Source organism: Leptopilina boulardi, unplaced genomic scaffold (assembly GCF_019393585.1).
Source record: "Leptopilina boulardi isolate dan_hultmark-lab unplaced genomic scaffold, ZJU_Lbou_2.1 LbouV2_31, whole genome shotgun sequence".
NCBI classification, from domain to species: Eukaryota; Metazoa; Arthropoda; class Insecta; order Hymenoptera; family Figitidae; genus Leptopilina; species Leptopilina boulardi.
Window position 1 is genome coordinate 3,382,547 of NW_026137874.1, and position 24,679 is coordinate 3,407,225.

The 24,679-nt window shown below is 29.4% G+C and overlaps 4 protein-coding genes across 7 annotated transcripts in view; 1 reads left to right on the forward strand and 3 right to left on the reverse strand.

Annotated features, from left to right (window-relative positions):
* The window catches only part of LOC127283183 (hydrocephalus-inducing protein-like), a 54,042-nt gene that overhangs the window by 25,218 nt on the left and 4,145 nt on the right, over window positions 1-24,679 (reverse strand). Inside the window, exon 2 of the mRNA XM_051307891.1 lies at window positions 484-608. Coding sequence (XP_051163848.1) covers window positions 484-572 — 89 coding nt within the window. The 5' untranslated portion in view covers window positions 573-608. The remainder of the gene's footprint in view (window positions 1-483; window positions 609-24,679) is intronic.
* Window positions 4,179-8,186, reverse strand: LOC127283476 (putative uncharacterized protein DDB_G0289263). Its single transcript, XM_051308391.1, has 3 exons — window positions 8,051-8,186; window positions 5,776-7,973; window positions 4,179-5,704 (listed from the first exon to the last, which is right to left on the reverse strand). The coding sequence occupies exons 2-3, from the start codon at window positions 7,879-7,881 to the stop codon at window positions 4,373-4,375; spliced, it is 3,438 nt and encodes a 1,145-aa protein (XP_051164348.1). The 5' UTR covers window positions 7,882-7,973; window positions 8,051-8,186; the 3' UTR covers window positions 4,179-4,372.
* LOC127283477 (beta-hexosaminidase subunit beta-like) lies at window positions 9,760-12,728 on the reverse strand. Its single transcript, XM_051308392.1, has 8 exons — window positions 12,450-12,728; window positions 12,155-12,356; window positions 11,948-12,069; window positions 11,473-11,845; window positions 11,110-11,402; window positions 10,898-11,019; window positions 10,684-10,821; window positions 9,760-10,344 (listed from the first exon to the last, which is right to left on the reverse strand). The coding sequence occupies exons 1-8, from the start codon at window positions 12,627-12,629 to the stop codon at window positions 10,167-10,169; spliced, it is 1,608 nt and encodes a 535-aa protein (XP_051164349.1). The 5' UTR covers window positions 12,630-12,728; the 3' UTR covers window positions 9,760-10,166.
* Window positions 16,983-24,679, forward strand: part of LOC127283475 (ELKS/Rab6-interacting/CAST family member 1) — a 57,633-nt gene continuing 49,936 nt past the window's right edge. For 2 of the 4 annotated variants that reach the window (XM_051308386.1, XM_051308387.1), the window contains exon 1: window positions 16,990-18,793. In XM_051308386.1, coding sequence (XP_051164343.1) covers window positions 18,005-18,793 — 789 coding nt within the window. In that variant the 5' untranslated portion in view covers window positions 16,990-18,004. Of the gene's footprint in view, window positions 18,794-24,679 lie in introns of all 4 variants that reach the window. The other 2 variants (XM_051308388.1, XM_051308389.1) reach the window with 2 other exon arrangements.

The following is a 24,679-nucleotide window of genomic DNA, read 5'->3' on the forward strand; positions in this document are numbered from 1 at the left end:
CCTCAAATGAATACTTTATATATATTGATCGATTCGTCTTGACGTAAAGAATACGATTTTATTATATATAACCTTAAATTTTTCTATTTAAAAATTTTTTCGATTAAAAAAAAATTTTTGGAAAAAAGACCATAAAATTTTTTTTTTTGAGTATTTTTCAAAATCCTTTGGTCAGATTTGAGAAATTAATATGATAAATGAGCCTACTAAATTCTATCTAAATCCATTAAAACCTGTTAAAGTTATCTTCTAAACAAAAAAGGGATCCACACACACACACATCTCATATAACATGTTTCTATAAAGAAAAAAATTTGTTTCCGCCACTTTGAAAAGTTTTATAATCGAAAGGACTACAAAGTTTCCTCCACGAGGAAGCAAAAATGGAATAAAATTGATTATTCTTAGTCTATTGCAATTTAGGTTCAATTGGTAGGTTTTTTTTAAGATTATAAAAAAATTGTATTATTTTTATTTTACTACCTCAATGAAAGTTTGTCTTCACGGCCACTAATTTCCAAATAGGCAACACTTGTAATTTCTCCAATTTCACTTGGTTGAAAATAAATCATTATATTTTGTGAACTTTGTGGCCAAATTTCACCCTCCTGGAAAATAAAATATAAATAAATAATTATTTTTTTGTATTTGCAATTTTTTTTATCTTTATTGATTGTCCATAGCGAAAAAATTTGAAATATTAAAAAAAAATTACCATTGGATCGAGAAAAAAATTCAAATTTTTATAGGGAAATATTTCATTGACGAGAGAAAAAATTTCCTCTTTGTAAATTCTTTCACAAATTTTTTTATGTGTTTCAGGTAAATATATCTTGTGACATTCCAATTCAGTGCATTGATTTATTTCACTAATTTTAACAACACGATTGGAAAATTCATTGTATCTATTTGAGAAATTAAAATTATTATTTAATATACATTTATTGACTTTGAAAAAAGTAAAAAAAATAAATTAAAAAATACAATGAAAAAGAAAATGAAAAATAGAAGAAATAAAATTAAAAATTAAAATAAATTTTAACAATTAAATAAATCTTGTTCTATTTCTCAACTTTTTAATAAACAACCTGATATAATTTCTAGAACTTTATTGTTTTTAATATTTTTCATCTCTCTTTTTTTACAATTTAATGAAATTTAATAAATTTTTCTGCAAGTAGTATAACGCTATTTACGTCAGACATACTCTTTTTCAAATTTATTCTTCATCTCCATTCTTATTTCTGATTAAAGAAAACTAACTTGACATTTTCTTTTCTTTTTTTTTTTAATCCAAAATTTCCAAGTTTTATTTTCAGTCGAAAAATATATATGTATATAAGAGCAAGAATAAAAGTTCTTTCAGAATTTCTCTACTTTTCTTACTTATTTGTTTTTTTTCGAGAAAGGAATTTTCTTTTATTATTTTCTTTTGAATTAACTGTTTTTAAATTTCATTTTTCAGTAGAAAAATATGTACAAGTCAGACAAAAGTTATTTTATAATTTATCTCGTTGTTGTTTATTATTATTTTTTTTTTTGAGAGAGAGAGAGAAACAAATTTTCTTCATTTATCAATTTGAGTAATTTAACAACATATTACATTTATAACATTAAATAATAAGTGAATAAGAACATTTTTAATAATTATATTTAGTTCCCAGTAGTAATAGTCAATTTAGGTCAGACAATCAATTTCCCATTATTTTATATTATGCATTTGGGTTATATAAAATATATTCTCATGAACGTCATCTTTGTTAATAAATTGATTTTCGATTTTGTAAAGAGAAAAAACTTGAAAAGATGATATTTTCTTGGCATATTTAATTGTATAATTATTTTAGTGCTTTTAATTTTAATGTATATTTTAAGTGAAAATAATTTATATGGGTCATGCAATAATATGCATACAAATTATAAATTATTTAATTAATTCTACCTTAATTATATTTTAACCCTACATTAAATCTACATACAACCTGCCGTGACCATATTTTAATCATAAAACCTAAGCCCTACATTGAACCTACATTACTCTACACTGAACCTACTTCAACTCTCTTTGAATGTTCCTAAACAGAAAAATAAAAATTGAAATAGTAAAAATTAAATGAAAAAAAATTGTCTTTTTTCTGAGGAGTGGAGATATTAATAAAACTGTCTTGAAAAATAAAAATTACCTTAAGAGGAAAATACATTCTTTACAGTTAAATAATAAAAAAGAAAAGTTGGTAAATTTGTTTGGCTTTCATATATAAAAGGAAAGTGGTTTCTAAGGGTTTTTTTTTAGAAGTTTAGCTCTCAAGAGAATTTTCTCTTTGTTATATACATATATATGTACTTTTCTCGTTGTATTTCATCTTCCTCGCTATCACTGTATTTCAACCACCGGAACTTGACGATGTGATCACTTCTGTTGTGAACAGCGAGAAGCTTAGACCTTGACATACTAAAATACGTGTCTTCCATTCGTAGACTTCCTCTCTCGAGACGAATATTACAGTTGACTGCCGATGCTTGCAAGTTGAGGCGTACGATTTCACCTTTTTTTTTTATTTTATTTAAAACGAAAGAGAGTCAATTTCTTTAAACTGATTTAGACGATTCGATTTCCGTGCATCAGTAGAAGTAGTAAAGAAGAAAATTTTTTTTCCTTTTTACCTGATTCGTATTTGAGGTAGAGCTTCGACTCAAAGTCACCCGTTCTGTTTGAGATAAAACTCACCGTAAACTGTATCATTTCCTCTTCTTCTATCATGCCCTGTGTTGGAGTTACATTGAATCTCGGACTGTAATAAAAAAAAATTTGTGAAAAGAGTCCCTTTAGGTACATTTTTTTGAATTTAAAAAAAATTGGGGAAATGAAAAAAATAGTGTATTTTAAGTCAAATTAAAAGTTTTATAGACAAAAAAACAAAATGTAAAAGTATTTTACATACTCTTGAGAATATAGACTGAACAAAGCTGGCATATTTCCAATATTTCGAACCAAAACAGTTTTCGAAGATGAAATCTTTACTGCTGTCGATGGAACCTCGATTCGATCGGGAAAGTCCAAAATTGCTCTCGGTCCAATGGCTTTTCATTTAAATCGAAATACTTTTTACTAATAATTAACTTTTTTATCCATCGTGATATAATTAAATTATTTTTTTTACCAATCATTGGCACTGTAAGAATTTCATTATCAGAAACGAATACTGCTTCATAAACGTAGTCTCTTTTTTCATCTGGAGAAAATTTCACTTCGTAAGATAATGTCATTCCCGGGGCCAATCTCGTGTTCAAAGTATTTCCTTTAAATCCTATTTGAAATGAGGGATCGAGCTCAGAAATCATTTTTACATACTTTGGAACCTAATGGTGTCGAATGATATAATATTTGAAAAATTTGAAAAATTATTATATTATTTAAAAAAAATTAGATACATGCCTTGGATACATTTTGAATGAGAAAGGAGATGGAATACGTTTCATTGACATGTGTTTGTTGAAATATCAAAATATTAGGTGTTGCTTGAAAAGAAATTGCTTTCCGTGCATTTATTATTGAATTAATATCAAGTTTTTGACAATTTTTTATCAAATAATCCGCTCTCTGTTCAGTAGTCATTGTCATTTGCCTGAGATATTCAGACGGAGACAAAAAGATCTGAGAATTATATAAATTATGTTATATACTTTTTATTCTATTTTTATTTTTTTTTATTTGTAAAGATAATAAAAAATTTTATTTTTAAATATTTAATTCTTGATTAGAAAATTATTTTGATTTAAATTATTTACAATAATAATAATAAAGATAAAATTTTATGTATCTTTACCGGTTCGGTTTCATCTTGATTTTTCACTGTTTGATCCGATTTTATTTTTTCGTCTAATATCTTAAAAAGATCAACGACATTAACATTTTTTGAATTAGGAGAAAAGAAATTAAATTCCTTTCTATTCTGTTCCATTTCCTTTGAAAGTTAATATTTTTTTAACATAATAATACTGACAGTTTGAATTTTAAGAATCAACTATGAAGTTATCAACTATTAACGTATTTTTATAACAAAACTTTGTTTTCATTATACAGAAATTTTTGAACAATAATTTAATAACAAAAATTATATACAACCATTTCTTTTTTCTCTGAAATAAAATTTATTTTTCAGAAAAATTAAACATTATTTTTTTATTACAATTAAAAAAGTTTGATCCATAAAAAACATTGTTTATAAAAATTAAAAACGATACAAAAAAATATGTTCCGTTTGTATCAAATTTTATAAACAAACACTACAATTTTAAAATAAAAATTAAATTTCCTTTCCGCGAATAAACAATTTTTACTCGGTGAAATTTTTCAGCGACAACATGAGAACTATGATGGAATAGAATTTGATTTCCTCGCGAGATAAGTGAAACCTCCAATAATTCTTGGTTCTTGAATTTCATTCATTGAATTTTCGTAACGTACAAAATGTGATCTTACATTTTCACAAATTGCAGATTCTTTTACATGTTCATTATCAATATAATGTGGATGCTGAATAATAATATCTGATATGGGAAATTGATTTTGAATATAATTTTCTTGAAAACATTGATATTGTCGATTCTCATTTTCCGGAACATCAGTGTTATTGGTAACATAAGACGCTTTTTTCGATCGTGGATATTCCATTAATTGATTATCAAAATTTTTTATTTTCAAAGGTGGCAATGGATTATTTGGATTCCGTTGATTCTCTAAACCATTGGCAGAAACATTTTTCATTATTTTTTCATGCAATGGTTTTTGTAAAAAATCTTTTGGTATCACTCCCGGTTCTTGAGTGCCATTCAATTTAATGATCGAATCCTTTTTATTCAAATTCACCAAGTACTCGAACCCTTTTCTGGTATCCGACTTTGTCAATGCCTCTAGCGCCTCCTTTATCGTGTCTGCATCTTGTAGACCATTGTTTCGTTGCTGAGGTTGCACAATTTCCTTGTGGTAACGAAGCCGCAATAAACTGGAAGCTTCCACTGAATTTAAATTTTCTCCCGTTGAACAATTTTCATCAAATTTTAATGGAACTGATGGCATTGTTGTAGAATTTTGTTTCACTGTGTGATGATGATTATTATTCGAACATGAACAGTGATTTATCCATGAATTTTGTTGTTGAATATAAGTTTGATGATCTGGTGCTGGAGGCTGATGATGTTGGACCAATGATTGTTGATACAAAAATGCTTGTTGATTTGGTACCATTAGTGATTTTTGATTTACTAACGATTGTTGTTGTGGTATTAGTGGTTGCTGTGGGGATTTTTTATGTGGTACCAGACATTGGTGCTGAGGTACCAGTGATTTCTGATGTGCTACCAAATATTGCTGCTGTGGTATCATTGGTTTTTGATGTTGTACTAACGACTGCTGATGTGGTACTGCTGATTTTTTATGTATTAACGATTGCTGATGTGGTACCAGTGATTTTTTATGTGGTTCAAAAAATTGGTGTTGTGGTACCAAAGATTTCTGGTGTGGTACGAACGATTTATCATTCTGAACTAGTGGTTGTTGATGCATTGAAGATTGTTGCTGCAAATTATGTAAACAATCCTGCATCTGCCGATGATACACCTCCTGGTCCAAATTTGAAACCGGTATTTCTGACCGTTGATCACCCATCTCCATCTCCTGATGACTTTTACCTTGATTTTGAACCTAAAAATATTTATACTATATTTATGACCCTGTTAATTTTGTTATAATAAAAATTTTGGGTCGCAACAAACCTGAGGCGAACGATAATCATCATTCTGTTGATGAATCCACTGGTATTTCTGTGGCAGTAGACACTGGCATTTCTGATCCTCAAGCTGATGTATCCGATTCAGATGCTGATCTCTATGATAATTCTGTATTTTCTGCTGATTCTGAAAATTTTGCTCATTCCAATTAGGTTCGAATCCATAGCATTTGATTTTCTCCATTTCGCAGTAAGTTATCCTCGGTGGAGTTATATGCTCCATCCATTCGGGTTTTTCATCAACGGTGTTTCTTGTAATTTTCCTTGAAACATTATTCCGCTGCCTCTGAATAATTTTCCCTTCATTTTCTGATAAACTTTCTAAATAATTGAGCTGTTTCTTTTGCTCAATGAGCAACAATTGAAATTGTCTCATCATCACATCCTCGGGGAATTGTTGCTGTTGCATTGTGTTTAAAAGTAATTCCTGATCCTTCAGCATTTGTGGCGTGAAGTAATAAACTTTACTACTCGTTTTATTCTGCTGCTGTACATCTGGAGATTTTAATGTGGATTTATTCTGATTGGAGTGCTGATTATTTTGTGTATAATTATTTGGTACAATTTGTTGACTTTTTTCTGCCTCAGCTTGAGAGTGGTTGAATTGTGGATTTACCAAATCCATGGCAAATGAAGTGTATTGTGTTCTGTCATTACGATTCATTGGAAAATGATAATTATTCGAATGATCTTGTGAATGTTTATCATTGTGAAGAAATTGAAAATTGTTTGGAGTCGCTTGAAAATTATTTGGGTTTGCTTGAAAACTATTAGGGTTTGTTTGAGAATTATTAGGGATTTGAAAACTACTAGGGTTCGGATGAAAACTATTAGGGTTGGAATAAAAACTGTTAGGGTTCGGTTGAAAATTATTAGGGTTTACTTGAAACTTATTAGGGCTTGTTTGAGAATTACTAGGGTTCGCTTGAAAATTATTACAACTCTGTTGACAATGTTGAAAATACTTCTGACGATTAATGGAAAAATCCTGCGGTGATGTCATTCCGGAATGAAAATTAGGTTTGTAAAAATAAGATTCCTTTTGTTGTTGATGATTTTGATTCAATACAGAATCATGTTGCTGACAATTATGTAATTGATGATCCGTTTGTTGATGATTTGGTTGTTTAATATTTTCCATTCGCAATGGAATTGGATATTTATTTGGAAAATTATTCGATTGAATTGAATCACGTTGAAACACTGGAGCTGATATTGGCAATTGTTGCATCACTTGTTGCCTCATTTTTTTGGGAGCAAATTCTTTTTGTAAATTGTAATTCTCTTTCAAATATGATTCTCGATAAACAGCTGCAACTCGTCCACCAATTGGTTGTTTCTCGTAGTTTGTTTCAGTTTTAAAATTATCAGAAACAAATTCTTGATTTTGTTCTGTTTTTTCAATTTTGTCATGTTCTCCACTTGGAATTTTGTCATCTTCTCTTAAAGTTTCCTTATATTTTTCAGATACAATTTCTTTTTTTACAATTTCTTGGTTTACATTTTCGTGATTTTTGACAGTTTTTTGACAATTGTCATCAGCCTTGACGATTTCTTGTTCGAAATGAGGAAATTTTTGAATATTGTCCCGGTGAGTTGGAAGATGAGAAACAATTGGTCTTGGTGTGATTTTGTTTCTTGGTGACGATTCAGAAAAAGAATTAGGAGTAAAAAGTCGATGAGTTAGAAGGGGATTGACATTTTTTTGCGAAGTTAGAATACCTTCTGATTGGTAACAATTCTCAGTGGGATAAAAATAGGTTATTTTATGACTTTTTGGAGTTTTTTTAATCAGTTCTTGGTTTGATGTTATTGGTAATTTTTCCTGAATATTTGCAGCATCTCCATGACCAATATTTTGTCTTGTAGGAGATACATTTTCCGTTCTTGTTGATGGTAATAAAACATTTTCCTTTATTCTATTGATTTTCTCCGGTGGAAATGATTTTAATCTCGGTGATGGTGATAAACGATCATTGGATTTATCTCGTGGCGTAAGTTTGATTTTTGGAATATTTCTCTCCAATGTACATAACCTTCCGGAATTTGTGAAAAGATTTTTGCAATTACGCTTCAATGTTTGAGTGGTCATAATTTAGATATTTTCTTTGAAATTTTTAATTCCTAATTCCAATTTTATAAAATCTTTTATATGATTGGTATAAACAGTCTCGCGATAATTTTCTATGAGAGAGAAAAACAAGGTTAATAATTAAAAGAAAAATTATATTGAACTATTTTTTTGTTTTTTTCAAAATTACCTTTTTTGGGTTATTAAATGTGAAAAATAAATGGTGCAATAATTTTTTTGCTAATTATGCAATAGGCTACACTAATTACGAAAAGGAAATTATTGTTGATTAAGTTACAGAAAGAACGTAAAAAAAACAATATAACCAAACTGCTGTCATTATCAGCCAGTTAACCATATTCAGAGATGTAATTTTTTATTGTTAAATAATAAGAAGAAAATTAATAATTAATTAATAAAATTATTATAAAATTTTCAATAATAATTATTTTCATTTATTAAATTTATTTATTAACTTTTTAATTTATTATTAATAATAATAAACAATAAACAATAATAATATTAAATAATGAAGAAGAAATAAATAAAATAAAAAAAAATATAAAAAATGTTAATTAATTTTTTCTTTTGGTTTAGATATAAAAAAATTAAAAGCAAAGTATATTTGTGCTTGCATGGGTTGAAAGTCACTAACTCTGATTATCAAGAGGTCGATTATGAAAGATCATGTATGACAAGCAATAAAGTCACGCACGTATTATACAAGCACGATTTTATGGGCAGTTAAAAAACTGCAAAACTGGACTTTTATATCGACTTGGCTTTTTATATTATTATATAAATTCTCCTCTCTTTATTTTAGAGCTTGGAAAAACTTTTCGCTGAAATAAAATAATATGTACAAGACTTTTCTTTATAGAAGAAAGTTCTAAAAAGTCAAGTTGACTTTTTTTTGAAATTTTTATTTCTCAACTTTAATATTTAATGACAAAGAATGAGAAAAAGGAGATGAAACCATTTATCTTATTCTATACTGAAAAGTGCAATTATTTTTAATGAAAATTTTATCAACATTTTTTTTATACCAAGATTGATATTTTATAGAAAGCAAATTTCATTGTAATTAAATAAATTAAAAGCTGGAAAAACAATTTTTTCTTTTTCAGGAATAATTTACGTTATTCAAATTTTAAAAAAAATTTCCCTTTTTTATATTTATGTATGAAAGGGTATTTTTTATTTGTGAGCCCCGTTTAGACTATAAATAGATAAATAAATAAATAAATAAAAACGACAAAAAAATGAATAACCTTGAAATAGAAGAATAAAAAATAAATCTTGAACAAGAAATTGATAAGATAATTGAAAAACCTAAAAAGCAATTGAAAACAATAGAAATTTTTTTGCAAAGAGTTAAAAAAAATTAATTCAAAATTTGACATTGAATAGATTTTTTTTAATTGTTCTTGTAAATTTCTTACTGTGATATAAGTTTTATATTGGAGATGTTTTCAAGGATCATTCATCTTTCCTTTTCTCTGAGTTTAGAGTCAGACTTAGCTCTTTACGAGAGTCGAGTATCGACCACACAGGTTCTAAGTCGTCATGTAGCGTATGTACTTACTTTATATTCACTGGCGACACTTTATCACGTTTCGTTATGATATATTTTCACTTGCAACCAAAAAGAATTTTCCCTCAAGAATTTTTGAATTCAAAATTTTAATATTTTTTGAATGATTTTCAAAAATTATTCAAAAAATACATTTTGTACTCTAAATAAATAAATACAAACTCTAAATAATAAACACAAAAATAAGACACAGTTTTTTATTTTTTTGTTTATAATTTTTAATTTCCTCAGGAAATCATATTGGAAAAAAATATGTTTTATTAAATTTCCTTTTCAGGGAATGGAAAAAGATAAATAAGGACAAATTACCGATATCAAATTTTATTAACAATTACTAAAAAACATCTCAAAAGTTGTGCAAAAAAAAAAAATTTTAATCTATTACATGTGAGTCTCGAAGTAGAACAAATATCCTGAAGGTAATACTGACATACTTTCTGCTCTATATTGTATATTTTTTTAGAAAAAATTACATCATCATAAAGTGAAAAATAATTTTTCTTTATTTTTATTGTGGAAATTTTTTTTACCACATTTATAATAAAAAATATTCTTTTTAGTAGAAGATACCTTTTATTATGATTGTAACAGAAATCTATCAGTAATAAAAACTGATTTTTCATATGTTTTCGAGAATGACAAAGAAAAAAAAGTAGGGTTTTATAATGCGGGGAATATGTTTTTTTTTTTTTTGTAAAAGCGTGAATATATATCAAACAATACAAAAACCTGCTCCATTGGGAGGCTGAGCAGGAATACCACGTTTGTTCATGCGACAAGCGTGCTCCTCCAAACGCCTCGAGACATAGTCCAGAGATTGTACTTCAAAACTCCAAAGTCGTTCAGCTGCCGCACTTGCTCGAGGCCAGATTCTCGAATGGACGTTGTTTCTGCAAAGTTATAAATAACATATCATTATAATATAAAAAAAGAAATTAATTATGAAAATAATATTGGATCCGCTGAAACTATACAAAAAAGTCACGTTTTTTCCAAACTTTTATGATTTTTGAAAAAGTCAAGAAATAAATATGTAATATTATGTAGTAAAAGTTTCTCAAGTCCATAGATGCAGTTTACATGTAAAAACTTGTCAAAATATATCAGAACTGATATAAAAATAAATTTTACTAAAATTTGTTCAAGAAAACATTTAAAAAAAATTTTTTTAAATATAAATGAGGAAACAAAATTGTTTGAATAATATTTTTGTGATAAATAATTATTACCGATCAACGAATTCAGCCCACATGCAAGCTTCACCGCCCATCATAAGTTTCTTTTGTTCATGTGATCCAGAAAAGGAGAGAGGATCGCAGAGATAATATTTTCGCCAATCACCACCACCAGCAACATGATCCAAGTACCTTGAAACAAGGTAAATTTTCCTTCAAAATCCTATCATAATTTTCCTCATAATTTCTCGAAATAAAAAAAACATACCAGCACGTGGAAAGTATCACTGGAAATCCGGCACTAGTGACGCTGGAAACTTCACTTTGCCAAGTTCCAGTCCAAATTTGAACAACTGTTCCAGGATGAATTTTCACTCCGTTATCGAACACCTATCATGGTTATTGAATTCAATTATTTTCATTATTATTAAAAAATCCAATTTTTTTTGTATTTTTAATTAATAAAAGTAAAACAATCACCTCCTGCCAAACAATAGTTTTTACATTCAAATCATACGTTATATCGAGCAGTCTATTGATGAAAATATTTTCCAATGCTGTGAAATTTTTCGTAATATTGTGATCCCTCATGAAAGTAAGAACATCAGGATTACTTTCCCAGCATTCGAATGGCACTTCGTCACCGCCCACATGTAAATATTTATCTGGGAAAAGTTGCACAACTTCCTCAAATAAATTTTGTAGAAATGTATAAAGAGCAGGCTTTGTTGGATCCATTGGACCCGTTGTTCCATCCAAATTTCCATCTTTATCTATATATTTAATTTTTCTTTATTATTCTATCATCTTTTTGTAATTTATAAAAAATGAATGCGCAATTACCGTAACATTTTGTGAGTAACTCGGGATGACCCTGTCCCCAAGATGTAGTATGTGCAGGAGTATCAAATTCGGGAATTACTCGAATTCCTCTAATTCGTGCGTAATCAATGATTTTTCGAATATTACTTGCACTGTAGATCATTGTTGGATGATAGGAGCCCTTTAGGGAAAGTTTGGGAAATACATTACTTTCATAGGGAAAACTATTGTCATCGACAATGTGCCAATGAAAAACGTTTAATTTATTATAAGACATTCCATCGAGAATTAGGAGAATATCATCAACTGGAATAAAATGACGTGACGTATCGAGAAGAAGACCTCGATGTGGCATTCTTGGCTTATCATAAATTTGTTGAGACGTCAATTTTAGCTGTAAAAAAAATTTATTGTTTTCAAATTTAGAGAATAAACTTTTGAAAAAATTGAACAATTTTTTTAAAAATTTAATTATGTTCTCTAAAAAATAAATTACACTAGCTCCCAGTCCCGATGGTGACAATAATTGCGTGAAAGTTTCAAGACCCCGAAGAGCTCCCCAAACGGTATTTGCACTCAAAATTGCAACATCTGATATTTCGGTGATTTCTAACGAATCTAAGAAGAAGAAATTTTCAATTATTTTGCTTAAGAATTTTTTTGGCAAAATATGTCAATTATTTACGATTTATTATTTACTTACATGATTCATCCATTTGAAAATAAGGTTGCGATTCACAACTATTTAATTTTTGAATCAACATTCCTGTTATGATTCCAGAAATTGATGAATTTGGTTTTTCTATTCCTTGTACTAAATGAGCAGCAGATTTTGCTTCTTCGAAAATTATCGATTTATATCTTTCAATGGCATCTTGCAAAATGGGACAATCATTGTTTGTTGTCTGGATAATTAATTATCAAATTAAAGAATTTTTTCATTTATTATAATAAATAATAATAATAAGTTAATAATTTTTCGAGTAATAAAAACATACCTCAATTTTGAAACTTAATGGTCGTAAAATAAGTGAATTATTTCCCATAATTCTTTTCCACGGTGCAGGCCATGGTTCACCTTCTGTCGCTGGAAACCATGGTCCAAATTTTCTTTGATCAATTGAAAATGATAAATTAATAAATAAAAAAACAAACACTGTAAGCAAAAATAATTTCATTTTTTTTTCTCTCGACTTGTTTCACATTTGAGAGTTGAGAGCCTACTAAACAAACGATGGATCTCTTTGATCGACACAGTGCCTATCATTAGCCATTAAACGTTATCGTTTAATACTCAGAGGCCATTGGTCAAGTGGGAATTACCATCACTCGTTTTACTTGTCTAATCTAATATTTGTCAATCATTCAAAAGCAAAAACGAAACAAAAACATTTCCCCTTTATTTGTTTATTTTCTATGAGACAAAAACTAGTACCATTAATTTAAACTACTGTTAATTACACATGTTATTGAATGATTCATTAATTTAATTGTATTTTATATTTATAGACGAAAATGTTGATTATGAAATAAAATTCCTTATCTCATTTGGCTGTTTTTTAATCTTGTTTCTGTATATATACAATTATGAAATAATTTTTTAATTCTGGGACACATGAATGAAATTTAAGAGAAGATAATTATTATTTAACCGAATTGTCATTTAGCAAAATTTTTATTTAACCGAATTAACATTCAACTCATTTTTTTTATCAGATTGAACTGCTATTTAAGTGAATTTCTACTCTAAATGACAATTCGGTTAAATAAATAATAAATGAATAAATGAACATTTTGATTAACTGTCAATTTGGTGAAATGACAATTCGGTTATTTGAGAAGATACTGAAAAATTGTAATTCGATGAACTGTCAATTTTTTAAAATTCTAATGCGGTTAAATTTGGTTAAATGGCTACTCGGCTGAATAAAAATTCGGCTAAGTTAACATTTTTAAAAAACAATTCGGTTAAATTACATTTCGGCTAAATAACCAATATATTAAATGGTATTTTGATAAAAAGTAAGTATTGTTAATTAGCAATTTGATTAAATGTTAATTCAGACAATTCGATTTATTGTCTATTCGGTTAAATGCAGATTCGGATAATTGACGTTTGGTTAAATTGTATTTCGGCTAAATGACACGTAGAATAAATGGCACTTTGATAAAAAGAAAAATTCCTAAACAGTAGTTTGTTTAAATGTCATTTTCTATTAATTGACAATTCGGTTAAATCCTAATTTGATTTAGCATTAATTTGGCTAAATAGGAATTTGCTAAATGCCAATTTTACCAAATGACAGTTTGATTAAATGTTAGTTAAATTTAGATCCCTAACAACAACGGATATTACAGGATATCTTATGGACGTCCTAGCCGTATCCGGAAATTTGGATATCTCTAGGATGTCCTCAGGATATCTATGGATATCCTAATTACCGGATATCTATAGGACGTCCATATGATATCTTGAATATCCGGATGCTGTTAGGATCATACTCTTCAGTTAAATACAAATAAATAAGGGAAAATTTCTTGAATAATTTATTCTGTCAAAATGCCAATTGTGTTTCTGCACTTTTTTGTCCAAACTTAAATTTTTGAACAATAAATTTTTAATTAGTTCATTTTGATTTTCCCGCCAGCAAAAGGTCATGACCTTTCTCAATATATCTGTGAATACTGTATGAAAGTTGATCTGATTGCTCACAGAATGCAGCACCAGCATTTCTCTCTCTCTCTCTCTCTCTGTTTGAAAATTGATGTCATTGCTTCTGCGTAATCGTTGAAGGATCAAACAGACCCGAAGGGATACATGGGAAATTGCAAACGCGAAAAACGTTTTTCCACCCACTATATAGAATATATGACGTAGAGCTTGCGTTTGCGCGCGTGTTTCCCTTCGACCAGTGGAATATACGCTTTTAGCGACGCTCTAGTCTCTCTCTCACTATATGGAGTACGTTGAATTATCGATCCAACCTCGCGCGTACCCGCTTAGTTCATTGATCGAAAAATAACGTGAGGGTAAAAAAAAGAAAATTTTTTTTTTCTTTTTTTTCTGTACACATCTTCTTCTTTCTTTTTCCATACAATATACATATGTATATACAAATTTATTGTCGCCACAGAAGCGCATCAAATTCTTTTGTTGTTTCAAAATTTAATAATTTCAAGTTCGTTGGACTTTCAGTGAACCCTGAAATAAAAAAAAATCGATGATGGGAAACATATTTTCTAGGATCGTATATGTATATATATTTTTTTTTCTGTTACCCTCTCGTGTTACAGCACTGTTAGGTGAAACGTAGCTTCATTGACGTACCGGGGCCACGAGAGGAAAATCCAAACCTCACACAACTCTTTCGAGTTCTATACCATTCAGATCAGCTTTTATATACATATATATATATAGAGAGAGAGAGTTAAAAGAGTTATCCTTATTAGTGGCGTAAAATTTTTTTTTAACATAAGAAAAATTATGCCTACTTTATATTTTTTTTCCTTTTCCTCGTAATTACACTATTAAATTCATCCTTTATATATGGAGAATGATCCTTAATTAGTCAAGAAGTACTAACTATATATCGAACACTTCCATTAATTATAAATATGGAATTGGTATAATAATATAATTACACCTACAGAAATGATATATTTGTCTCACAGGCATTTATTTGATTTAAATAAAAAATTTTACTGATTGCATTTATTTTTTTTATAAAGAACTTCCAAAGATTATATACATGGGAGAAGGTTTCATAGTCGCGAAAAGTGATAATAATTTGATCATTCTAGAGTTATCTTTATGATAATGACAATATGTTCACGTATTGAAATTTTAATCATATCAGTTATTATTTTTTATAAAAGGAAAATCTTTTTTTTTATTTTGTTATTTTTCGTTGATAAATATGATGACATTTTTTGCATCAGATTGATCTTAATTTGTTTGCAGATTAATAATTTTAATAATTGATTAATAATTTTTTTTGTCAAAAAATACAAAAGCAGAGTAAAAACAAATTTCCATTTTTTATAAAATATTCTTTATTTACTTTTATTATATGTTTTCTAATTTAATATAGTTTAATTATGTAAAAATTATTTTTTATTTATAGTAACAACTATATAACAAAAGTAAAGTCGTTGTATATGCGCCAAGAGTAATAAAATTCTATAACTATAGTTGATAAGGGTTGTTGTGTTAGTTTTTATTGACTGCAGTTAAGGAGTTTGTTATAAATTGTCACTGTTTTGAGTTTATTAGAGGCCATTATTAGGTTGCCCATTATCATCGCTAAGAATACTTATCATTATTTTTTTTTATATCAATCCAATATTTAAGATCATAAGTACAATAAAAAAATCGTATACATTTAGCTGAGAGTTTATTTTCTTTTCTCATGTGAACTTTCGATTTGCGTCGAGAGAAAATTGTGACAATGCAATAAGAAAACTAAAATTGAGACAAATGAACTTTTAAAGAGACCAAAAGTAGAGTTTTATTTCTTTTGATTGAAACTATTTCGATATTAGTCGAATTCTATTACTTTGTGGAGAAAAAGAATAAAAATCTCGTAGATTTTAATTTATTTTTTCTAAATGACTAAAAATAAAATAATATACTCTAATATTAGAGTGAAATTTCCCACTTTTTCTTGCAGTAATATTTTACTTTAAATTTTCTTTCAGAAAATTTTATATCAATACAAAAATTTGACTCACATCAAAGAAACAAATTCGTTGGAGTGAAATCCAGTATCAAAATTCACTCCAAGGGAGTTGAATATGACTCCAGTACTAATTTTACAAAATACCAGTACGAATTTAATAAAAAATTCATCTCTACTAGAGAAAACCACACTCTTTAAGTAGTACAATTCATTCCAAAAATTAAAACAAAAATTTTAATTGAAAAAAGAGTATTTTTTATGCTGAAATTTGAGTTTAAATTTATAAACCCTTGCTTGGAGTGAAAATAATATCTGCCAGAGAAAATCATACTTTCTAAGGAGTAAATTTTACTTTTTACAGAGAATATTACACTCTCTAAAGAGTGAATTTTACTCCAAATGTTAAAAAAAGAATTAAAAAAAAATTTATAATGAAAGTTACCTTTAAATTTATCCTACCCTTCCTTGGAGTGAAATTCACTTTTTCCAGGGAAAAATTACACTCCACGGAGTGAATTTCACTTCAAATGTAAAAAAAACAATTTTAAATGAAAAAAATCCCTTTTCCTTTGTTAATGGAATAGAAAATAGGGGGAAAAGATTTTTCCTCTACCATATATACAGTTGCTTCAAAAGCGAACTCGCTATGATGTGCGAGTTTCCGGGGATATTATGGAAGAGGGGCAACGGAGGGTGCAAGGGAGTGAGTTTGGTTATAAGGCGGGTTGTGGGTGGTGCGCGGTAGGGTGTGGTGGGACGTGTAGAGGAGAACTGTTCGCGACGATTATAGTGGGGAGAAGCAATGCATGGATATGTATAGGAGAGAAAGCAGGAATCGAGCGGGAAAAGATGTGTATGTAGTTGTGTGCCGGTCTTTTACTCTGTAGTAGTACTAATAGTAGTAGTAGTAGTAGTACTTGCATGCTGTGAGAGAAGGCAGAAGGGTAAAACAGGCAGTCAGTTCGCGCGGGTCTGTCGTGCCGTGAATTTCCTTTCCTTCGTTTTTCAAAAGGGGATCGCGCAAACCACCCCTTGTGCCGGTACAGTGATTATTGTGGAGGTGGTTTAAAAAAAGGTGGCCGGAAATCTGAAAGGAAAAAAATCAAAGTATCTAAATAAAGGGGTGTGTGTATGTGTGAACTAAAATTGAAAATAATTTTTTGATTTTTTAATATTCAACCCCTTTGCGAAAGAAGGTAGAGTCGCGCGCATGTCAATGCCGGAAAACTCAAGAAAGATACTAAATATCACTGGAGTTGAAATTCTATATATTTATACATAGGGGAGTGTGTGTTTCGTTTTCTCTCATGGGTTTTCTGTTTGGAAAGAAGGTCAACGATCGATCGTTGTTTGTTGAAAAAGGTCGGAACGGGGAACATCAGTGACACATTCACCGGTCTTTGTCGACATTAACGCCACCTTTTTTCGCTATGGAAAAAGCGGCTTGGAATTAGAATTCTGGAGTTGGATTAACATTTATAATTTTATGCCTTGGAATAAAAGAAGAGAGTAATTCTAATAAAAATTTTCAATTTCAACTGGTAAAATTGTACTCTTCCTTTTCTAATAATTAGAAAAGGAATTCTGGAAATTATGAACGAAATGAGCCGTTCTTATCGTGAGGTGAGGCGACATCGTGCACGACGTCGCCGATGACCGGACACCCCAAAACAGTAATTTCCCCTAAATTCTAGAATAGTTTCTAAATTTACCACCGGGGAGACAGACAAAGAAGAGGAAAGAGTTTGCCGTAGCCAGGCAACGTAAAAGAGGAAACAACTAGAGGGAGAAGGAGGAGAAGGAAGAAAAGGAAGAGACGGAAGGAAAGGAAGAGAAAATTAAGGGGGTGGGGGGGAGATTGCGCCCAAGAGAGAATGTCCAGAGACCCCTATTCAAGTGGAAGCGGCGTGGTCGTCGGTGGTCCAGGAGGTGGGACACGTTCTCCACGTAGTGGTCGTCGTGTTGGAGAATTGCCGACTGTCGATCGTAGTCCATCGAGAAGTTATGCCAGTGGACGAGGTAGTCCATTGGGCCGTAAACGTGGTACCCGAAGTGGTAATAATTCACCGGAACATCTCGGTTACGGAAGTTACCACCATCATGCGCTAGGGAGTCCATATTATTCACGTGACGAGGACCTTGGCAGTCCTGTGATGATTGACGAACGTGGTAGGAGTATGTCAACTGGTGCTGGTGTTGTTCATCATCGTTCAAGAAGTGCATCACGGCCAGCAATGTCGAGCTCAATTGGTTTAACTGCTCGTTACACGAGTCTTGATCGTGCATCGGCGGGTATTCTTGATCATGATCGGGAATTTGTGCCAATTCGTGATCCAAGGGAGCGTAGTCGTGATCGTGGTTTATATCTTGACGATGATATCTACAGTACAAGATCAGCGCGACAAAGTCCAAATACACATATGTTACGCGATGGTGGTAATTACATTGGTGAGCTGCAACATCAGAATAATGATCTTCAACGCGAATTGGGTAATCTGAAAAAGGAATTGGAACTGACGAATCAAAAACTTGGTAGCTCAATGCATAGTATCAAGACATTTTGGAGTCCTGAGCTGAAGAAGGAACGTCAGCTGAGAAAAGAAGAGAGCACCAAGTACAGCCTCATTAATGAGCAGCTCAAACTTCTCAACTCGGAAAACCAGGTCAGTTGTGTTTTGTATTTGGTGGGTTGGGATTTCTTTTTTGGCTCAACATGGCGGCATCTGGTTTGTAATTTTGGCAAATTTTGCTTTTTGAGAGAGGAACAAATTTTTTGTCATTGGGAAAGTATTTTATCTTGTCATTGCCTACCACGTGTGCATCTAGTTGATCAGAATGGGATGCGCGAGTCATCATAGTGTACCATCCTCTCGCTCAATAACGTTTAAACGGATACGCCTTCAGAGGTCAGGTAATCAGGTCGCACCGTATTCAAATATAACCTGTCTTCCGTGTTCGCATGCATTTTTCAGTACGATTATCGCCTCTTCGAATTGATTCAGTCTTTGTCATTCTAGAATTAACTGTCGATAAATATCTCAATTCAATTTTCAGGTACTAAAGAATGTGCAAACAAATTTCTTTTGTTGCGTCGTCAAAATTTTTATAATCCTAATCAGATTTTAGTTGGACAGAACAAAAGTTTTGGTTATCCTAATCAGACTTTAGTTTGACACAACAATACAGAACTAACAAATCTGGTTTGTTGTTGCATCAAACTTTATTCGGTATTTATATTCTTACAGTTATAACAAAAGAAAATTCTGCAAATCGATTTTCAAAGCATGAATAAGTTTTTACATATAATTATTAATATTTCTAGAAATGAAAGCAGCATCTTAAAATATCCTCTAAAAATAAATTGACCAATTGACAATTTGTATTATTATTATATATGCTAATTTGATTAAATTAATTGAGAAATTATCGGAAACATAATTATGAATATAAACAATTTGATTTGACACTTTAAATATATATCAACAAAAAGGTCATATGTGGAAATTAGTTTCACGTCATTTGCATTTATATAGTGTCAGTCTGACATTTTATACTTATTACTGCAATCAGAATTATTCTGTGGTTGGGATGAATGAAAAAAGAAAGGAAAAAAAAGTTATTTCCATTCAAGGGAGAAAGATGAGTTATTCCCTTGAGTAATCAATTGTTCTCATGTGTATGTATGTGTGAGTAAAAGACCATCAGCATCGTAAAAATAAAATAAGAACGCTATTTTCACAAATTGAAAAATTTTCTTTTTAAAATAGTATACAGAAGATATTGTTATTTCCATAAAAGGGAAATTTATCATAAGAAAACTAGATATTATGCAGTTGGATAATAAATTTAAAAAAATGATTTTCTGCCAAAAGATCAAAAAATGAAACTAAAATCGATTTTGATTTTGGCTAATGCCTTTTCGAATTAGAACCATACCTGATGACCTAAATTCTAGTTATCGAAAAACAATTTCTTGATGACGAGAAATATATATGTGGTATAAATTCATCCAAATACAATAGAGAGCAATTAAATTCTTCACGATATATTATGAAAGAAATAATGTGATTACCTTTTTGTCGAAATCGATTTTATTGAAAAGAATGTTTTTTAAAAGTACTTGGATTTTGTATACAAAAGCAATCTCAGTTACTTTTGGTATCCAATCATCATGATCGTTTAGTGCTCAGAAAAGATTTATTCAGCAATGCTGGTAATATATATATATATACAGCATACATACAATTGTATACACAGCCCCCCACACATGCCAATGATATTTATTAGTGGGTTGGCTGAAGATGAATGAATCATTGCATCTAAACGGAAAGAATTTCTTGGCAAATTGCCTGTATTTTCTTCAGTCCATCACTTTTTTGTTCATTACATATCCATAAACATATGGCTGTTTAATAATATAAACAATTAAAATTTCTTGTTGTTTTTTAGTATGAAATACATTTTTTTATTACTTCAATTAATCGTAGTTGATTTAATCAATAAATAAAATTATGAAAATAATTGCATTTCATTGGAATACATTAAACGCATTCCTTTTCTCAAAACATTCCACATTAAATTTTTTCCCCTAATAACTCAATAATAAAACTCGCTTAAAAATAAATTCGATCAACTATTTATTTGAGTAAAAAAAGATAATAATTAATTATATTAGAGTATAATATTACGTAAAAATATAATAAATATTATTATTATTTGAACTTGAATTTGAAGAAAAAAGTATAAATACATGCACATATGTATCGCGTTAGAAAGAGATAGGTCTTAAGAACGATCAGCAGCCGTTTTCTAAAAATAACTGAGTAAATCTTCCATTACCTAGTCGCGCTCATGAAAACTGGAACTGGATCCCGCAAAAGAATGAAGTCTCTCTCTCTCTCACTCACTCTCTTCCATTTCGCGTGAAATAAAGTATAGACGACAAGAGAACATTTTCAACTCTTCTCTCGCGGGCAAACTTAAAGCATCGACCGTATACGCTAATGTTAAAGTAGGTCATAAAATATGTAAAAAATGAGAAAAATATTTTGAGTTCAAAATAATCATAACGTTTTGAAATTTCCATTTTCAAATGCGCAAATAATCTCAAAATAACTTTTTACTCCTCTTTTTATAATAAAAACAAAAAATAATGACAAAAAAGTCTTTAAATTTATACTATAAACATAAACTTAAAATTTAACTTATTTTCGATTAATTAAATTAATTAAGTAAATTTTAAACAGACTTTAATTTATTTAAAATTGTAAACTTAATTGGACTTTCGTTTAATTACATCTTATAAACTCATTTAGATTTTAATTAATTAAAATCGTAAATTAATTAGTTAAATTTCAAAAGGAACAATGACTATTTTTTAATGTGACCGAATTTTTGCATAATTAAGTAATATTCTCATTGAATGAAATGTAAGTTTTTTTACGTATATATATACACGAGAGGAAGTATCGTTATACATGAGTTCAGTATGTCTGGCGTCATGTCAGATTTGTAGCTGTCACATACCCTTTCAATTCTTTCTTCTCACAATCCACCCACGATTTTGAGTTCATGCGTCTCATTCTTCGCGTCAACTTTTTATCCTTTGTTTTCACGTTTACACTTGGTAGCTATGAAGACAACGTTTTACTTGTAGACACATTGCTAAATTTTAAAAGACCATATAGTCTACGTATGCTAAAAGGTTTCTATATGCGCTTTTTAAGAAAAAATATTCATATATCCTACAACATAAGTGACGTATTAAAAGAGTCACTCCTGTTATTTTGAAAATCAATCTTCTGCGTCCTGCACATTTTTATTTATTATTTTAATAATAATATTAAAATGTTTAATTTATGGTAATATTTTAACATTCAGAAAATTTGTCACATAACTATAAAAAATGAGAATGTTTGAGATTATTTTTCAAGAAAGAAAAATATTTTTGCACTTGCATTGCACTTTATTCAATTTATAATCTCAATGAAGTATATTTTAATGTCGCGTTATTTTTATATTTATATTATCGCTTTTAATAACTGATGTCGTTCACTGTCAGGGTGTCGGTCACTGTACCCTTTTCCCTATCAACGCAATGTTTATCCAAGTAGCACGTAATATTACAAGTAATATTAAAATGTTCGCCTCATCCAAGAAATATTACATGTAACATTAAGGTAATATTACTGTTATATTACCTGTAATGTCACACCGTATTATTTTGCATCTTCCCTGTAATATTAGTGCGATATTAAGCTGATATTAAGTTCTACTTGGGTTCACAAATGTGATCACGTAAACTTACTGATCGTAACATGCCCTTAAAGTAAATTTTGTCAAAAAAATTTAAAAAAAAAATAGTGAAAGTAAAAAAAAAGTGATTATCAAAAATGTATAATGAAAATCGTTGAGTTGAAAGTTTAATAAAAGTTTTCGTCAACTTCAAAGGAAAAGCCATCATGCAGAATCGATTACTTCAAGATTGATTGATTTTCCTTTTTAAAAATAAAGAAGGGAACAAGGGCAAGAAAGCCGGAAAGCAAGTTAAGGAAAAGCACGTTTATCAAAGCTAAACCATGAAGAACAATGCGGTCGCGTCGGACGTACACATATATGTATATAATACATAGAGAATATACATATATGTGTATAGCTATAAACACACAAGTGGCGTAGGGTCTCGGTAATCCACCTCGTTATATTTAGGCCGATCGATATAAACCGATGTTAGTATCCACGTGTAAAATACATGTACACCTGCCATATACATAAAACACATATTGGTAATTTCCAATCTTAAAAAAAAGAAACAAGATTTTCATTTTAGGGCACTTTAACATTCACTTTTTTTCAAAAGATTTATTTGCTCCTTTTAACCAAATATTTAATATTTAACCAAACTCTCAGGCGAAAGAGTTTTTATTTAGCCAAATTTCACACCAATTCGGATGTTTATCAAACCGAATTCGTAAAATGAAATTCAGCTAAATAAAAATTCGGTAAAATAGAAATTTGGTGAAATAAAAATTCTTTCATTTAAATATTTAACTAAGTTCGAATACTATGAAATTAAAAAAAATAATTCTCATTTACTTTTTAATGTCATCTACTTTTGTATGTATAATTAAAAATTACAATCTAAAGCCAAGTTTCCGCTATCTTTAATAAAACCGGAAAGTACTTTATAATTTGCTCTCGCAATATGAACCTTTTTAAGAAGAATTCCAGGGTTTTTATTGCAGATGTGATAAAACCAAATGGTTCACTCTAGAAATTGCCCTGGAAATAGAAATAGATTTTACTGTAATGTCATTTGAAATTTTTTTTTTGTATTTCCACAAATATTGCGTATTTCTTATCGTCATTCGCATTATCAGAGATTGACCTGTGAAACAAAAGGTTTCCACTTATTTTCAAATGTGTTTTTCTTTTACTTAAATGTGAAACAATAACGATTTTGAAAAACATTTTGTCTCGCGGTAAAAGTTTTTGCAACCGCAAAAAAAATTAGTTTCGTCATTAATTAAAAGGACCCTCGTTTTTTTTCTAAAATATAAAACGAATTTTTCTGTAATCGAATGCCTCTTTTTTTATTTAAAATAAAATGTTGTGTATTTGAATAAAAAAAATGTCTCCCCTTTTGATCTTTGTTTCTTTAATTAAAACACTAGTGCGAATACGATCGCGGGAACTAAAAACCAAATTTTTTTAAAAACAATATTATAAAAACACAGAGTGACAACGAGGTAATATGATATCTTATACGAGATGAAAGTAGAGACTATTTTATTTTATCTCTCGCGGTCTATAATGGACCAATGTCTGTACGTATTTAATTCTAAATTAGAAGTAGACTCTAGATCGAATATTTCCGGAGTCGTCAATTAAATTGTCCCGAGAGCAAGAAAAATTCAACGAATGATCAGCTTTTTGGCGAATTTCCAATTTAAAGTAAAAGATAGCAACAGGGTCGACAGATTGATGGAGAGAAATAGTATGTATATGGGGCATTTCACGTGAGATTTTCATTCAAAAAATTTTTTTTTGTCTGGAACATTTTTTTCGAATTTTTTATGAAAAATGAGAAAATACGTATTTTTTAATTTTTTTATTTGATACAAATCATAACTTCCAAAATGTTTATCAAATAAAGAAATAAAAAAATACGTAGTTTCTTATTTTTTATGAAAATTTTGAAAAAAACTGTTATAGTCAAAACAAATGTTGAATGAAAATCTCACATAGAATGCCCATATATATATATATTACGTGACAATGGACGTTAGTTTGATCCGCCTAGAAACCATTATAGTGGTGCGCGTTAATGAGGAAATAACTCTCGATGAGTCATAAAGAGAGAGAAAAAAGAGAGAGATTCATGTACTTAAAAAACGTATTTAGGCATTTTACACTAGGGTGGGATCAAAAATAAGTTGTATAAAATATTCTTTATTTCATGAAAATAGGCTTGAAAAATATTCAAATTCAAAATTTTTTTTTAATTCCTCCTTTTTTTAAAAAACAAAATTTTATTATTTAAACTAATT

Excerpts from the sequence above, each read along its gene's own strand:
- LOC127283476 (XM_051308391.1), bottom strand. The coding sequence starts at position 7,881 with ATGACCACTCAAACATTGAAGCGTAATTGCAAAAATCTTTTCACAAAT. Across the intron at positions 5,705-5,775 it reads ATGATTATCGTTCGCCTCAG|GTTCAAAATCAAGGTAAAAG; the intron begins GTTTGTTGCGAC and ends AAATATTTTTAG.
- LOC127283477 (XM_051308392.1), bottom strand. The coding sequence starts at position 12,629 with ATGAAATTATTTTTGCTTACAGTGTTTGTTTTTTTATTTATTAATTTA. Across the intron at positions 11,846-11,947 it reads CATCGGGACTGGGAGCTAGT|CTAAAATTGACGTCTCAACA; the intron begins GTAATTTATTTT and ends TTTTTTTTACAG. Across the intron at positions 10,345-10,683 it reads TGGGCTGAATTCGTTGATCG|AAACAACGTCCATTCGAGAA; the intron begins GTAATAATTATT and ends ATAACTTTGCAG.